Genomic DNA, 18,876 nt, shown 5'->3' on the forward strand with positions numbered 1-18,876 from the left:
TTTTCTGTCGTTAAGATAGAAAAACACCAGATATTTACCTGCACACACCTCACTTCCATACCACCATGCCCTTCAGTGTAGATATATTACTAAACTCCAACGCTGTTTTAATGGCGCAGGCACAAGTCATAAAAATAGACTGTTGATGGGGTGTAAGATAGCAAAGAGCATCACGACACGCCTTGTGCGGAGTATAAGATAGGGCCCATAAACTTTCCACCTACCACTCACCACAACGCTTCCATACCCAACCCCAACTGTAATAATATCCCAAAAAGAACAAACCGGCCTGAGAAATAACTGCTACGTTTTGCATCATTCTGGGTGCATTATTACATGTACATTCACAGTACATTCTGTATTGACTTTAACTTTCGAGTGAGCACTTCTGACTTTGTGTCATTTTAAAGTCAAGAAAGAAATGAGACGAATGTATTGATTAAAAATGTATTGATTTGAATCTGTGCTTTTCATATAATTTCAGCTAGTTTAAGTATGGAAAGAAAAGAGATAAAAAGGAGGGACTTTTTTTTTTGTTATCTCCAGAGATAACTGCAAGTTATTCTACTTATTTTCACCCAAGGCTAATAGCCTTTGGGTATGCTCCCTCCATTGTGAACACTGGGAATGCTGATTGTGGTTTATGTTAATGCAAATCAGGGAAAGTGTGATGTTTTCTACAGTACTTGTGAAGCTTTTATTGCATTTATAAATGGTAAATACTGTATTTTTTTACTGTATTTGTTTTGCTCGCCATTTTGTCTCAGGCAGGTACAGGGGTTGGACAATGAAACTGGTTTTAGACCACAATAATTTATTGTCTCGATGGACAGTTCTGGTGGAAACAGGAGTCGAGGTGCACATTATGGGTGACATACAAGAGTTCAAAAGAGGACAAATTGTTGTCTGTGACCAAGACAGCAAGTCTTTGTGATGTATCAAGAGCCACGGTATCCAGGGTAATGTCAGCATACCACCAAGAATAACAAACCACATCCAACAGGATTAACTGTGGATGAAAGAGAAAGCCCTCTAAAAGGGACGTCCGGGTGGTAACCCGGATTGTCTCCAAAAAACATAAAACCACGGCTCCCAAATCACGGCAGAATTCAATGTGCACCTCAACTCTCCTGTTTCCACCAGAACTGTCCGTCACCACAATAAATTATTGTGGTCTTAAACCAGGTGTTTCAGTTTAAATTGTTCAATACCTGTAACAGTGCACTTATTAAAGTTATTTTTCTTATCAATGAGTGTATCATACATCAAAATGCTGCTAAATGCAGCTTCTAACTGTTCTAACTGTTCTCATCCGAACCTTCTCGCCACCATAGGTGATCTGATCTGCTGTGCATCATAAACTGTACCCTAGTCTGTGCACTGTGTCAAGTTCGAACCTCGCCGAGAACATCCTTTTGAGCTATTAATATCAGTATTTGTGGTATGCATGGAATTGATACTCGGATATGAGAGGCATGCAATATGTGGAGCTTCTTAAATGGGAGGCCCTTAATTTTCACAGCCATAATCTTTAAGATTCTATTAAGATAAACAGTAGTGTGACCTGTGAACTGCTGTTTGGTTATGTTGGGGTTTAGGAGCTTGGCTGAATGATTACTTCTAGGGCTTTGGTCTACTTCTAGGTGTCTTTCAAGAGGACTTAAAGAGGAATAAATGGTGCATGTAGAGTAGGCGTCCAATCCAGAGTAGGTCTTGTGTCATCAGGCCAGTTTAATGGTCGAATTCATGAAAATGTCATTGGGAATTTGTACGCATTTGTACCCAAGCTTGTGCCAATTGTCGTAGATCCTTCTACAGCAGGTGAGCGAAATCTCTACGACATGAAAGCCTTGGCGACGTGGCGACACACTTGTTATAAATAGCATTGCCGACTTGATGACTGTTATTAGAAGTAATATCTGGTGGCTACTAGCCGGCTCGTTCTGATCCACTAGACGGTATTGGATTTCTCCCTCTCCAAGCAGACGGCATATTTAATTCAGGCTATACTTGGAAAGCGGGAGGGGATCGGAAAGTCAGCGGAACGGCTGGCTTTCGGTTGCCGTCGGTTCGCTAAGGCCCCTGGACGAAGCCCTCCCTCTCTGAGCACCGCAGCTGTTCTCTCCCGGGCTTCATTGCGCTGCGCTCTGCTGTTTCGCGGCGCAACGCTGTTTGTGTTTGTGCACATTTTAATTTGGTTAATGAGGAACTTGACTTTGCGGCAGTGTGCGGGAGGCCCTCGCATTTGATCTAAGGAAATGTTATCCCCCTCCCCCGAGTCATTACACACATCGCCACACCCGCGCAAATAACACAATAAACAAGTGACATTAATTAAAAGGAAAAACAAATTCCTATCCGCACCTGCAGTGATTAATCCGTGTTGCGGCGGCGCAACGTAAACAAGCTTAACCACATAAGCGGCGCAGTCATCATTACGAATGGCATTTGAATACATGCTCCCTCTCTGTATCTTCCAGAATTGCCTTTGCATTTAGCTTCGGTATGATTTCATGATTTCATTGGAATCTGTAATTTTGTAATTTTGTTATTGCGAAAAATGTTATCATGGTGTTTCCTTATCACTATGTGTCTTGATTCAAGACGGGGTGTAAAAGTAGTGTTTCCACTGTTGCCCTACCTTTTTTGGGTAGTGTACCTCTTGGCGAGAAATCACTGACTACTAGATATGCCTCTGCTGCCCGAAGAACATCTCCCCAAATATTTTTTTTTCCAGTTGACAGACAGTAAAAGGGACTCATCATTGGACAGAGAAAAGCAGGATAGTAATTTTAACAAATTTCCTGCTGTCTAGACCGTCCATCAATCAGCTCTTGTCACTTTTGTTTGCAGTAGTGTCGTGCAGAATAAACCTGGGTTTCTATGGGCTGAAATCACATCATCTTTAGCAACAAATCCAGGTTTTGAATCCAGATTTTAGGAATTCTGTAATTCATCGCCTACATTTTCCAGAATTGCTAATGTTCGCCAGACAAGTTTTTCTTTTCCTATCATTTTATGACCTTTTCTCGTGTGTTCTCATGACATAAAGACGTTCTCAGACTTTTACTTTACAGCAAAATAGAAAAACCCTAAAACAATCCTGATTTTAATAATGAATTTCAGTCATTGTGTCTATGACAAATGGACAAGATAATTGTTTGACAGAAAATATGAACAACTGATAAGAGATTCAAACATTCACATCACAACCAAATATCTGAGGTACTTCCTGGTTCTTGGCTAAGACTAAATAACTCCCCAAAGTTTACCAACAAACCTTGGTAAAGCCTTTTATAAAAATATCTAAGAAATGGTTCTTTTTTTCATTACAAAACCGTATTTACTATAATATTTTTAACTGTGAATGTTATATTAATCAATTATATATTTAAAATAATGCAAAAGGCAAGCATAAACATTTCAAGTGATACTGATTTATTGATACTATTACATTCGTATTATATCACACCACAGAACTTTTTGCATGCTCTCTTTTGCATTATTAACATAACTAAGATTTGTGAAGGAAAGACACTTTTTTTGGCATTTTGGCATTGGTTTATTTTAATTTGGGCCTCACCTACATAACCCATAGTTTTGTATCTGTAGAAAAACTTTCCGCAGTGTTTCCTCATCGCTGTGTCCATATTGCAGATGAATGGCAGTCAGAAGGGACAGTGTTTGCCACTGATAGTAGATGAGTTTTCCTGATACAGCAGTTTGCTACTCTGGTCACATGCGGGAGAAGGCAGTGGAAATAACCTCCATGAATATTTTCCATTTTGTTTTATTGCTATTTTCATATTGCTGCCCCACATTATCTCCCAGCTGGAAAGCTGATGTGGTGTGGTGCAGCAAATTTGTAGGATTTCTCTCTGTTTTTTGTTTTTTATTTATTTATTTTTTGTTTTGTTTTGTTCATTACAAGACCGACCACAGTTTCACAGTTTTATTGACATCAATTATCCACATGGAGTCTGTTTGTTTTTCTCTTTAATTGCGTATTTGCATTTAATATACACTTTAATTAGCAGCAGTGTGTTTAAACTCTCCAAAGCCTGTTTGTGTCCGCTGTAGGAGCTGCAAAGGAAATGTTAACACTTCTTTTCGTTTCCTCTCGACAGAGACCACCCCCTCCTCTGCCCCGCCCTCATTCAAGCCAAGGGTTGGCAACCCCACAGGTGGATGCTCCACCCTTATCTGCTCATACCATATCCTCCTGGTGTGCACCCTGATGTCCATCATGTGGTACGTATGTGACTTGACTTGACTTTTCCGAGAACTGCATTACTCAATCTGGGTCTCACTTTTTTTTTTACATACAGCTCTGGAAAAAAATAAGAGATCACTTAAAAATGATGAGTTTCTTTGATTTTACCAAATTGAAAACCTCTGGAATATAATCAAGAGGAAGATGGATGATCACAAGCCATCAAACCAAACTGAACTGCTTGAATTTTTGCACCAGAAATGGCATAAAGTTATCCAAAAGCAGTGTGAAAGACTGGTGGAGGAAAACAGGCCAAAATGCATGAAAACTGTGAATAAAAACCACCAGGGTTATTCCACCAAATATTGATTTCTGAACTCCTAAAACTTTATAGATATGAACTTGTTTTCTTTGCATTATTTGAGGTCTGAAAGCTCTGCATCTTTTTTGTTATTTCAGCCGTTTCTCATTTTCTGCAAATACATGCTCTAAATGACAATATTTTTATTTGGAATTTGGAAGAAATGTTGTCTGTAGTTTATAGAATAAAACCGCAATGTCCATTTTACTTAAACATATACCTATAAATAGCAAAATCAGAGAAACTGATTCAGAAACTGAATTGGTCTCTTATTTTTTTTCAGAGCTGTAGCTCAACTTTCGTACATATACATGAATTACTGATGCAACCCAGAGAAGGTAACAATGGTGCAGCATTCTCAAGCAAGTCCTTGAGCAAATTCTTGACCATGTTCTTGAGCAAGTCCTTGGGGGCAACCAGAAGGTCTTCAGTTTCTAACACACCTGAACCAAGCCATTAAGCACCAACCCTCTTGTATAGAGGTGCCGGAAGCAAAATGTGAAGCACAAGCTGGGGATCTCCAAGGACTGAGTTGAGAACTGGTGACCTAGAAACCTTCATGCATCCTGTTTCACAAGGGTCATGAGTTTCAGAGGATGACCAGGGTCGAGCAAAGTTTCTTTATGATTTCCCTGCTCAAAAACAGTAACTACAGTATGTAACTGTTTGAGCAGGAAAGTCTGGAAACTATGGTCAACTCTGGTCATCCAGAGTCTGGAACAGATGGTTCTACTTATGTTTGTTACCTGATACCTGCTTTATTTTGCACAACTCACCCTAAAATGTTGCTGGAGACATTTTAGCATTGTCTCAATGGATTCTTTCATTGACTAACAGTTGAAGGAACATCTTCAATTACATTATGATATTTGAGATTTTACAAACAGTTTTGTAAATTATTTTACCAATTATTTTTGGCCAATCAGCATTCTGCAAGAATTACACGTCACATACTAGAGATGCCCTACTCTGCTTGTTTGAGACCATGAGCAAGCAGGTACTCAAAAAAAAGGGCCAGAACCAGATACGAGATGCCAATTGTGGCCTCTTCTTTCATTGTTCCGCAATCAGGGTCATCAATTCCAGACTTTGGACCACCACAGTCAAATTTAGCACAGTTTTATCACGATTTTTCCACTCAAAAACAAGCTGATTTGTTCACAAACTGTGGTCTAGACTCAAAGGTCCCTTTCAGGACCAAAATAGTTCACCTCCATTATCTTTACCCTTCAAGACGTGTTTTATCTAGAATTATATCCCATCCAGAAGCACAGCCAAGATCGAAGTAATCAGAGTCCCGAGACACTTTCAATCAAATGGTGGTTTTCCCACTGAATGGCACCAATACTACACAAGCTTAATTGAATATTCTCGTGTTTTGGTACCTGGTACTTGGTGGGGCAAACCTACAACCCTAGTCTTTTTTGCACCAGGAGTGGATTGGCATAAAGTTATCCAAAAGCAGTGTGTAAGACTGGTGGAGGAGAACATGCTAAGGTACCAGTTTACCAATTCTGGCCTCCTCTTTCATTGTTCCACAATCAGGGTCATCAGTTCCAGACTTTGGACCACCACAGTCGAATTCAGCACAGTTTTGTCAGGATTTTCCTTCTAAAAAAAGCAAGCTGATTTGTTCACAAACTGTGGTCTGGAATGACCTGGATGACCTCTGCTAGACTCAAAGGTCTCTTTCAGGACCAAAATAGATCACCTTCATTATCTTTACCCTTCAAGGCGTATTTTATGTAGAACCATCTCCCATCCAGAAGCAAAGCCAAGCACAGTCAAGATCATAGGAAAAGGTAATCAGAGTCTCCAGACACTTTTACAAGTCCTCATTAGGATTTTACAAGTCCCCAAGCCTCAGATTCACAGGGACAAGAGGCTAAACCTCCCACAAACCTCCAGACCTGTAAACCTGATCGATCCCCAATAGCAGCTGGACAGCGGTGGAAGCCAAGAAACGAGCGCAAGATTCATTAAGTGGGCAGCGTGCCTGTTCCCTACAAACCCAGCACCATGGCATAATGAGCCGAGCGCTAATTAAAGCTAGCACATGTGGAGTGTGCATATCTACAGAAAACAATAAGGGAAGCAAACATGGCATCACACACCACTGGCTTGATCGACCGAGACAGCCCTTAGTTCTGGGGTGCACTTCAAAGTGGCTCAGAGCCAATCCAAAGTGCTGTTGCATCGCCGACAGTGTCTTCCCTCAGGAGAGACGACACGCATGCAAAGATACCTCAGCGCCAGGCTTTGCAACTGACCTGCAAGAGGGAGATTTAATTGGCTGGTCAGTAATGGCCCTAGGGAAGGTCTGGGTTAAAATCCTGGATTACTGCTCCCTCACAGACTGAAAGCGAAAGAGCTGGTCGGATAGAATTCTGATGCGGTCTGATGTGGATCTGTTAGTTTCCATCCCACCCTGTGCCAAGGTAACTCCTGCTGGGGCCTTTGTGGAAGTGTCGGGCTGTGAAAGTGGTACGTGTTGGTGCACGGGTCATTAGGTCTAGCAGAGACATACTTACAAGCTTGCTCTTTGACCAAACTTTAAGGTATTCCTGCTGAGAAATGTGGACCTATGCCTTGGACCTGGCAGTTGAAAGGCTAAAAAAGTAGTTTTAACGATTATGCCATTGTATCAGTTCTTTAAAAGTTGCTTGGTTGTCCAATAAAGAGAGCAAAACAAATTAAGCATGCTTTGGTACCTGGTATCTGGTGTGCAAACCAACTATTCTAGTCTTTGACTACAAATTATGGCATTTCTGCTGAGATCTGAAAGGCCTTGGAACATACCTACAAACATGTTTTTTGAACAAATTTGAATATTTTCCTTTTGAAATATTTGGACCTTTGCCCTGTGCCAGATAAAAGTCTAAAAAAGGTTTTTAGCACTTCGCCAGTGTATCGGATATTTAAAAGTTTCTCGGTTGTCCGATAAAGATAGCAAAACAAAAGCAAACCTACAACCCAAGGGATTAAGGAATTCCCGCTGGGATCTGATTGGTCTTGGGGCAAATCTACAAACTTTGTTTTTGCCCAAATTTTAATGTATTTGGACCTTTGCCATGTAGCAGTTATTATTTTTTTTTGCCAATGTATCGGTCCTTTAAAAGTTGCTCAGCACTTCGATAAAGATAGCAAAGCAACTTTACCATGCTACACCAAATGATGTTTTTTTACCACTGTATGGCACCAACACTACTAAAGCTTAATTGATTTTACTAGCGTTTTAGAACCTCATACCTGTTGGGTCAAACCTACTACCCTAGTCTTTGACTTGAAATGAAGGCATTCCTGCTGAGATCTGATAGGACTTGGGACATACCTACAAACTTGGTCTTTGGCCAAATTGTAAGGTATTTATTGCCAGTGTACTGGTTCTTGAAAAGTCGATTGATTGTCCAATAAAGATAGCAAAGCATATTTACCATTCTAACTATTAAATCAAATGGTGCTTTTCCCACTGTATGGCACCAACACTACTCAAGCCTACTTGACTTTACTCACATTTTGGTACCTGGTACCTGGTGGGGCAAACCTACAACCCTAGTCTTTTGACCCTAGATAGTTGGACCTTTGCCCTATGCCAGATAATAGGCTTAAAAGGTTTTCATGATTTTAGCTAGTGTATTGGTTCATTAAAATTGATAAGTTCTTCCATAATGATAACAAAGCAAATACTCTGATCTACAAAATGTGCTTTCCCCAATGTAAGGTACATACATTACTCAAGCCCAACTTCCTTTTTGTACATAGTACCTAATGGGGCAAACCTACAACCCTAGTATTTGACTAAATATTAAGGCCTTCTTGCTAAGATTTGATTGGCCTTTAAAACTTTGCCCTGTGGCAGCTGAAAAGAAAAACCTTTTAGGATTTTGCCAACGTATCAGTTCCCCAAACTGATTGGTCTTTTCCATTGCATGGTATCTATACTATACTTGACTCTACCCACTTTCTGGTACCCGAGAGACTTAATCTCTTGTTCATTTTCACTACAACAACTTCTCACCCTCTGAAAATGAGCTCTGACTGGATTCTTCATTCAGCCACCAATTCAGGGAATGTTTGTACCTCTTCAAAGGACTATGCCTTAATTTTATGCAAGAGTTCTTGTCCATACTTGCTTACATTCAAAAGTGAGCAGATACTTAAAAAAGTACCTGGTTTCAGGTGCCAAGAACCAAATTGGCCCATACGTAAAGCAAAACGTTGAGTCGTGAAGTAGAGTCAAGTTAGGTTAAGTGCAAATGTCAAATTATATAAGATAACTCTTGGTTCATGTTCAGTTTTGATCAAGGTTCTGTCTGAAATTATCTCATTTCTAATTTTCAGAAGTCTGTCTTTCCTACTTCTGTAATATTGAGGCAGAAGCTGACTGGTTTTGCACCCACGTAAATCCTTCCTCATCATTTCCCTGTGGTTGCCTGAATCCTCAGATGAAAACCTCCATGTACTGTATTTGAAACCTGTTTCCCTTGCTTAGATGGCAAGGCTGATTCAACAGCCCTGGTATGTTTGAAAGCTGTTGTGGATCTCAAATACTGTAATGTCGCACTTGGTTCATGTTGAGGCTAGATGGAGGTGATTCTACTTCCTCACAATTTCAAGGGGGAGTGGGAGCATTTGAGGGAAAGGCAGAGTGAGTTTTGCACACCAAGTAAAACCTGCCTCATAACATTTTGGTGGATTTGGTAGGTTGGATTCCCATCAGAGAAATATCCCATGTGTTTGGAACCTGTTATTCTTCCGAAGATAGGCCTAGATAGGAGGTCTGATTCCAAAGCCTTGGTACAGGGAGCTAGGAGCAAGGATTCCTGTTCTATTATAAACTTTTCAAAGTCATTCAGAGTCTGGAAAAGTTGACCCTTGGTGGATTGAAACTCTTTTAGGACTATTGGAGCCACACAACTTTAAACCCTCTTCCAAATTATTATGCATGTAATTTTCTCAGATTTTCCTACAAATGGTCAATACAAATGACCTTGAGGTCCCCAAGACTCCAGAGGCACCTGCAGCTTCAATACCTGAATGCTTCTTTGTATTGTCTCTCTTAATCCGATGAAACTGTCTTGCAGTGACCTCCCTAATTTTGCCTTTATCTGCTAAAAAATCCAGCTGTGCACTGAATCAGCTACAAATCTCCTCACAGTACAGTGATCACGGTTCAGTTTTCATGAAATATCTAATGTTTTCATACCTTGTCTAAAAGCACTGCAATATTTAAATGCTTTTCAACAGCAGAGAGATCCTTTTTCTTTCTCATATTGCTTGAAACCTGTGGGATGAACCTCATTGGGATGTTTTTTTTAGTAAAATTGGATTTATACTTAACGAGTCATGAATTATACTTGTATGAATTTGCATTGACCATTTAGGAAAATCTGAGAAAAATATCACTTGGTGTGGGAGCATTGAGGCACAGGCTGATGGAGGAATTGGTGGGTTTGATTCCTGTAGATTAAATGATAAAAAATATAAGCATTTGGAAATAATTTCCCTTTCCTAGATGTTCTAGAGTGCAGGCTGATTCCATGGCCTTGTTCTACAGTATATTGCAATGCAAACCATTTGATTTTGGCTTGCAATCATAGCCTGAGGCCTTAAAAATCAAGGTAGCTTTGAAATATCAACCGGCATCAACCAAAAGCGCATTTTTGGGGACGTGTTTCATTTGCTCGGTCATAAAATGGACCAGTAAAAGGGTTAAGCATTAATGAAAAGCTTAAAAATCATCAATGCGTGGTTGCAGTTCTACCAAATCCGTTCCAAATGGACAATCGTCTCAAGCTCAAACTTTTCTCAAAGGTTTTTGTTTTAGTTTTATTTTTTCCCAGCTGAAGATTTTTTTTTTTTTTTTTGTGAAAGCTGAGAAGCCCAGAACTCTCGATGTAAGGTGGTAGACTAGATATGTGAGAAGATTCACACATAGTTAATGCTAAAAATAAAAGGCGTGCAAACCCAAATTATGACTCTGCACGGCAACCTCGAGCTGAAGCACTCGAGCTGGGAAGATCCAGAGAGTCGTTAAGTGATATTTTGTTTTAACAAGGTCTAGTCATGCCATTTTAAAGTGATTTTTTATATATTTTTTGCAGAATAAGTCTGCATGTCAGGTTTCATATTCCATCTCACACTTTCGCTCTCAGATGTAGAGGCTTCTTCTTTTAAAAAAGACCTGCTAATGAAGCTTCAGATCTTGTGAGCTGTGCTTTCCTTCATAAATAATGTCTGTCTGTGTCTCGCACCCCTAAACTAAACTCCAACTAAAATGTCTTCTCTTTCTTTTTTCTTTCTCTCTCTCTCTCTCTCTCTCTCTCTCTCTCTCTCTCTTTCTCTCTTTTTTGCAGATGTTTATGATTCATTCCTGTGGAAAAGTCTTCTAGTTCTATTTTGCACATGTTAATGGATATCGTGCATTGATAATTTAATTCAAGTTTTTTTCTCACGACAAGAAAAAAATAGGAACGATTAATAAATAAATGATGCCGTTTTGCGGAGGAAGGAACGTTTTTAAAAAAGACAAAATAAATACGAGAAGAAGAAGGAGAAGAAGAAGAACAGCAAGAAACGAATGATAGAGCTTCAAAACATCATCTCGGGCAGCGTGGATGAAGGTGAAGGTGGAGGTGGAGTTATTAGCGCAGGCACGGGAGAGCGGCGTACCCCGGGGAAGGAAAAGATATGGAAATGAATTAATAGACTCCAAATAAAGCATCTGTTTCACAGCAAAGCAGCACAACACCCAGAACCAACCAACCAACCAATGATCCACCCATCCATCCATTCTCCCCTATTTCCATTGGAAATTAAATTTTACATTTTTGATTTTTCCTTTTTTTGAAGCAAATAAATAAGATTTTTTCCCCTTTTTCCTTATTTTGGGGTATTTTCTGGAATCTTTCACACAACCATCAAATACAAGTACATGTACCAACACACTGGAGATGCTCAAACAAGTCAAGAAAGTGTGTACTATCAATATATCATCAATTTCAGCAACATACAGCTAACTCATCATGCCAAAGACTCTTGGAGAACTCTCTTTTTTCCTCCCCCCCCTCATCCCTCGCTTCCCCCTCGGTCTGTTGTTATGCTGTATGCGCGTGGCGTCTGGACAGCCGCAGTGCAGAGATCTCCATCCACGGACCTCCAAACAGGAGCTTCATAGACTGAGGACTTCATAACTAACGTAGAATGAAGGTCATCGTTCTTCAGATTATACGATTCGATACGATTCAATTCGATTATGAGCTTTTGCTTTGTTCTTCCACATTTACAGTACCTTTCTTTCACTTTTTAAGATTGTTTTATTCTCCTGTTTGACCCGTGACATCGAACAGACCTTCAAAAGACGTTAACAAACAAACCAACCAACCAATCAACACACACACACAAATACACACAAACACACACATACACACACTTTCCCTCGCACACATGAACAAAAATGTAATGTACTGGACTGCCTTTTTACATGGAAAAAGTAAAAGAAAAAAAGGAGTGGAGTAAAGTGGAGATAATGAATTGTATTAGATCATTTCTCTTGTTTTTTTCTCTCTTTCTTACACATACGTTGTTCTAAGTTGTTCTAAGTTGTTCTAAGTGGCATAGAACCTCTTTTCTCTCACTCTTACCCAAATCAAAAAAAGTTTTCTGCTTTATGTTCTTGGTTTATGTTCGATTATAAATGTAATATCCGACGCCGCATTTTTGTTTTCTTTACTCAAGAATTATTTTGTTGTGATTTAATGTTTTTTGTTCTTTTTTTTTGTTTGTTTAATATTAAACAATATCCATATAGCATCTTTAGTTTCTTTTCTCAAACATTCACATTTGCTTAATTGCGTAATTCTCCACGATCATATTTTGTAAACTACGATATGTATCTTTAACATGGACAAAAAAAATACTTTATTATTTAATAATGTATGTATTAGCTTTAGATTCTTGTAACCTGTATCTGGGTTCTTTTTATAGATGTATATAAAAACGAGAGGTTGTTCATTAAATGTGACCATTTCACAATGAGTTGACCCTTTCTTTCTTTCATTTGTTGGTGTGTTTTAACGTTCAGACGCCATGGTTAGATGTTGGGATGTTTTGGGGTACTTTTTTTACACTGACTTGCCACATGTCATGGGATAGGAACTAGTATTGTGTCCCATGACTTTTGACATGTCCCATGGAAGTAAAAAAAAAAAAAAAAACTCTGAATATGTAAGGTCTGTAAGGTCTCCTGCATTGAACATGGATGCGATTTCTGCTGGAGTTGCTTGTCTGTTAGCATGGACAATTCTAGCCAGATGCCGCTGGTCACAATCATTACCACCCACGATGATAAATGATAAATGTGACACTGTGGATTGAGGAAATTAAATATTCCATCCCTCTGGCACCCACTATCAGGTCTCACTCAAACTCCATATACTAGTGCTTCTCAAAAAAAAATTAATATTATATTGTATTTCAGCAATTCAGTTCAAAATGTTAAACTCATATATTATATAGATGTTTTACACACACAGTGATCTATTTTAAGCGTTTACTTTTTAATTTACTGTTGATGATTGTGGCTTACAGCCAATGAAAACCCAAAAAACAGTGTCTCAGAAAATTGGAATATTATATAAGACTCAATAAGACCTATTGGTACTTTTGGCAGTGTGGGCAGTGTGCCAAATCCTGCTGGAAAATGAAATCCGCATCTCCATAAAAGTTGATCTCAGCAGAGGGAAGCATGAAGTGCTGTAAGATTTTCTGGGAAAACAAAACTGCACTGACTTTAGACTTGATAATTAAACACAGTGGATCAACACCAGCAGATGACATGTCTCTCCAAACCATCACTGATTGGTGGAAACTTCACACTAGACCTCAAGCAGTTTGGACTGTGTGTCTCTCCACTCTTCCTCCAGACTCTGATCCCTTGATTTCCAAATGAAAAATTGCTAAATTTACTGATGATCAGTGATGGTTTGGAGAGACATGTCATCTGCTGGTGTTTTCTTAAAGTATTTTTCAAAGTAGCTAGTTCTTCTCATAACATAGATTAGAACATTACTCAAATAGAGCTATTCACTGTATACCTGTAACTCTACCTTCACTACTTTACAACTGATGCTTTCAAACATATTAAAAGAAATTCAGCGCAGCTGTTAACTGCAAGCCTGAATTCCAGGTGACTTGACCTCATAACGCTGACCAAGAAAATCTGAGTAAAGATGTTCAAAGCTGTAATCGAGGCAAGAGACGCTACTTATTCTGGTTCATTTAAGAATTCCTTGTTTAATAAATAATTCCATAATAAATGTTTTTCTTGATAGTTTGGATGACTTTAGTATTAATCTGCAATGCAAAAAAGTATTAAATTATAGAAAAACACTAAAATTAGGGTGTGTCCAAACTTTTGACTGGTACCATAGTCCAAATACCAGATATTTAGACCTGATTTACCAGGATTTCACTTGTTAAGATATATGTTAAACAGTGTGTATATGGAACAAGTGTAAAGCCAGGGTTTTGGTTAGGACTAGGTAAGCATTTACATATTCTCCACACCAGGATATTAAAATAAAATGTTACCAATTTTGTAAGCATGCCAAACAGCTCCTGAAAGATGCCTTTGTTCTTTGGCATAAATGCAAATGTGTGCGGGGGCTGGAGGGATGGGAGTTGATTCTGATTACAGATGATTGCAGTTGGGAACACTCAATTAGGCTGTCCTGGGTCTTTCCACATCCTCGTACATGTGACACGAAAATGATGAGCCGTGAAAACAAAAAAAAAAGGCAGAGTAATTCACAAGAGCGGTTCACGTTTTTCCTTTCAAAGCCTCATCTTGCCTCCAGAGGATAGTAAAGATGCACCAAAAGAAAAAGAACTGAACAAAATGAAACATTTAGCAGAATGCCAAAGACTGAGGACCACATTAAGGTTTATTTTTGCAGGTTTTCATTTTTTTAACTAATATAGGAATAATATTACAAAAGAAAGAAAGACAAGCGTGGTAAGTGATGGTAAACTCTTCATTTATGTTCATTTATCTGAGCAAAGTGTAAAAATGAACTTAAACATGTTGTTTTTCTGGTTATTTCCCTGCAACGATATGCAGTGTTGTGTATAGCTGATGATGAGTTTTGGTCCCTGCTACTGGAAAATAAATCTTTACAGGATTGCACGATGACTAAAAATAAATTAGTCGCTTACTTTTTTTATCGAAAATTTCCTGTTTGCCAAATACTCGGTGCATCCCCACTTGATACGCCACCTTTGCAGACATTAGTTTAATATCTGGTCTCAAAGAGGGATTTTTTTGTTAGCATAAAAAAGAAAGAAAGAAAGAAAGAAAGAAAGAAAGAAAGAAAAGAAAGGCAAGCAATATAAGTCATGAAATACATTATATTTCAATTTATAACTTAAACCTGTTGTTTGCTGGTTGGTCGCTGCTACTGGAAAAAAAATTCTAACTTTAGAGGAAACACTTCATTATGACTAAAAATAAATAAGTCACTTACCATTTTCATCAAAACTATTCTGTTTGCCAAATATTCGGTGCATTCGGTAATTAAGTGATAATAAACATTTTATTTTAACTTACTTATCCAAGCAGATTGTAAAAATGGACTTTAACCTGTTGTGAATTAACTTAAACCATATGCAGCATTGCCTGTGGCTGATGGTAAGTGTTGGTCACTGCTGCTTCTATACTGGAACTTTAGAGGCAATACTTCACTATAACAAATTAGATGTTTTGCATTTTTCTTAAAATTCTCTCCTTAATAGACCACCTTTTTAAACATCAGTAGGACTTCTTTAACATAAAAAAGAAAGAAAAAAAGAAAGAATTTACTTAATTAAAAATGAACTTAAACCTGTTGTTTGCTGGATAACTCCCTGCTGTGGCTGATGAGATAAGTTGGTCACTGCTCCTGTTAAATTAGCTGTTTGCCACTTTTCTGAAAATGTTCTCGTTTGCCAAAAAATTGGTGCATCCCTACTTGATAGGCCACTTTTTCAAACATTAGTAGGACATCTGATATTTCTTTGGCTTCCAGAGATATTTTTAACATAAAAAAGAAAAAAGAAAGAAAAAAAGAAAAAAAATAATTTACTTATCCAAACAGATTGTAAAAATGAAATTAAACCTGTTGTTTGCTGGATAACTCCCTGTTGTGGCTGATGAGATAAGTTGGTCACTGCTCCTCCTAATTTAGCTGTTTGTCATTTTTCTGAAAATGTTCTCGTTTGCCAAATATTCGGTGCATCCCTACTTGATAGGCCAGCTTTTCAAACATTAGTATGACATCTGATCTTTCTTTGGCTTCCAGAGATATTTTTAACATTAAAAAAAAGAAAGAAAGAATTTACTTATCGAAGCAGATTGTAAAAATGAACTTAAACCTGTTGTTTGCTGGATCGCTCCCTGTTGTGGCTGATGGAATAAGTTGGTTTAGAGGAAATACTTCACTATTGCAAATTAGATGTTTTGCATTTTTCTTAAAATTCTCTCCTTTGCCAAATATTCGGTGCATCCTAGCTTAATAGACCACCTTTGCAGACATTAGTAGGGTACCTGGTCTGGTTTTAGAGGGATTTTCTTTTTTTTTTTAAAGCAAGAGAAAAGCAAAGCAGAGTCCCTATCTGTCTAAAAATGTAAAGCTTCCTCCGAACATCAATCTCCACCAGCACTCTATGTTGACACTCTGCCTTCGCTTATGGTTCTGCAAAGCCAGGAGACATGACCCCCTTATTAGCTGACGGAGAAAAGCAGAGGAAAATGGTGCTGGAAAATCAATGGTCCAGAACCTGAGGTCTGGGTGCCTGTGGGCTCTGGCGGGGAGGCTGGCCAGGCATTAAAGCTGACGGATCTGCCCCGGGTCTGGAGCGTTCGGCGGCGGGGCAGGCCGGGTTAGTAGCGCGGGTCGGGGGCTGGAGTTTCTGATGGATTGCTGCTGGGCTGTGATTTAGGGCAGCTTTTATAATGTGTCAGCAGGTTTGTGCCGAGGTTCTGCGTTGCAGAAGCTCAGTGCTTACAGTGCTGTAAAGCTCCTGACACCCACGCGTGCAGAGATTTGTAGCTGGAGAGATGGAACCAGGATCTGCGAGCGGAAAAGAAATTACAGTATTTTATAAGTGCAGGTTTTGTAGCTTGTTGCTATTAGAGAAATCGGTGCAGTGGTTTTAGATTTCTAAGTGTACATTTCGTTCTATAAAACGTGCAATTAATTAAATAAAATGAATAATCAGTAATAAATATACAGAGAGTGATACCAAGCTCATACAGGTTTTAATTTCCAGGTTTTTAATATCCCTACTATGCTAGTGGCAGTGGTAAATTACCCACCTATGGTTAGCCAACTTTACTGAAGCTTAGTGATTACCTGTTCGACAGAAAAATAGCCAGCTCGCCTGTTTTAATGATGCAGCAAACTGTTTCTATAGAGTCGTATTTTAGCTATATATAAGCATAACATGCATTAAATCAATCAGCGTGTTACTCGCTATTTCCTTTAAGAGACAGGTGTGCTCTGTCTTTGGCAGACTGAATTCTGTATATGTGGGCTAAATATTAATATGATATACAGTAATGATAGGCTAGAGAAAATTCTGTGACCCGTGATGAAAAATGAAGTTTGGCTCCGGCCCGGAGGTCCCGCAGTTCCGCCGGCTATGGGAACCGCTTATCTTCCTCTGGAAGAGGGCAAGGCTGGGGTGAATCTGCCCTGAACTGATTAGGTGTCAGTCATACAGTTAGCTGCTCTGAAAGGTTGAGGCTGTCATTAGGCAGGCCTGGAAGCTGACAGCCATGCAATGGACTATTGATTTTTCTGAAATCCTCGGTCAGGGGCTTAAACCCCGTGTCTGACTGAGAATGTCAAAACGCCAGAGTTCTTCAGCCTGATCACACTCAGCGCTCGGCGCAGGGGTGGAGGGCTTTAGCAGGCAGCATACATGCATCCTGAACAATGGAGATAAAGACCTTGTGCGTGTGGACAGCATTTTCAGCAAAAAAAAAGAAAAAAGAAAAGAAAAAGAAGAAGAAGAAGGTGTAGAGTGTGTAGAAAGGCTCAGCTGTGGAGGTGTGGAGGAAGTGGACAAAATAGAATATAGAGGGTAGTAGGGTCAGGGTTATAACCACCTTTAGAGGACAAGATGTACAGAGAAGTGCAGAGACAACCCAGATATATTGCTGTTTCTGAATCAGCAGTATTTACAGTATATACAGTATATAACCCTAACCCTAGGAACATATACTGTATATTTGGACAGTGAAACAATCTTTATAATTTGGGCTCTGCATGCCACCACACTGGATTTCAAATGACACAATTGGCATGCAATTGACATGTGCACTTGCACATTTAATTGAAGGGGCTAAACAAAAATATTCTATAAATTGTTTAGGAATTACAGCCATTTTTCTAGAAAGCCTCCTCATTTCAGAGGCTCAGGCGTAATTAGACACATGACCTCAAAAGCTATTTTATGGGCTGCATGAGCTACTCCCTCATTAATCCATCATCACTTAAGCAAGTGTGATTCCAGGTGTGGCATTTGCTTTTGGAAGCTGTGGATGTGAACCGGTGGAAGAGAAACAGAGCATCATTAGCCTGATAAAAGAAGAAATCCATCAGAAATCCAATTGTGCTCTCTCAGACTCCAGCTGCTGATGGCAATACACATCCTTATTTTAACATAGTGTTACAACTACACCTTTGTTAGACAAACATAAGTCCATAGCTTCTTTATTAGTAAGTATTAGTATTGTGAATATTTAGTTTTCTTGAATAGAAAAACATTATGAGATGAAGGGCAGTGTGGGGCTAAAAGGGGGATAAAATGAAAAAAAGAAAGGAAGGATCAAAATAAGGAAAGAGGAAGGGGAAAGAAAGAAAATGATGGAAAAAATGGGGAAAAAACGAAAATACTAAATTCTTTTTTTTTTTTTTAGTTAGTTATGTACATTTAATTTTTCGTCTATTATTTCTGTGCTCTTATACTGGATATTGTTTAGGTTTTTCTCTCATTTGATTTGTTCGGTTTCACCTAGCTTCTGATTTTTTTTTCTCTCACTCCCTCAATAAAAAATATTTATTTATCTTGAGCAAATATTATTAAATATAAAAATTAAATGTAATAGTCTGAATATACTGAATGGTGGGCTTACTGGAAAATATGTACATGTGTAAATCATATTCCAGTGTTATATTAACGTCAGTCCTGTCACTGTCTGTCTGCCTGCCATGTTCCAGAAAAAGACTCCACTTCCCATGACGCACCTGCACTCAACCCT

General features: G+C 38.8%; 1 protein-coding gene across 2 annotated transcripts in view; it reads left to right on the forward strand.

The window, feature by feature from the left end:
• Positions 1-12,611, forward strand: part of cntfr (ciliary neurotrophic factor receptor) — a 331,119-nt gene extending 318,508 nt beyond the window's left edge. For both annotated transcript variants that reach the window (XM_007260812.4, XM_049468527.1), the window contains 2 exons: positions 4,128-4,251; positions 10,931-12,611. In XM_007260812.4, coding sequence (XP_007260874.3) covers positions 4,128-4,251; position 10,931 — 125 coding nt within the window. In that variant the 3' untranslated portion in view covers positions 10,932-12,611. The remainder of the gene's footprint in view (positions 1-4,127; positions 4,252-10,930) is intronic.
• The last annotated feature ends 6,265 nt before the right edge of the window (positions 12,612-18,876 follow it).

Source organism: Astyanax mexicanus, chromosome 20 (assembly GCF_023375975.1).
Source record: "Astyanax mexicanus isolate ESR-SI-001 chromosome 20, AstMex3_surface, whole genome shotgun sequence".
NCBI classification, from domain to species: domain Eukaryota; kingdom Metazoa; phylum Chordata; class Actinopteri; order Characiformes; family Acestrorhamphidae; genus Astyanax; species Astyanax mexicanus.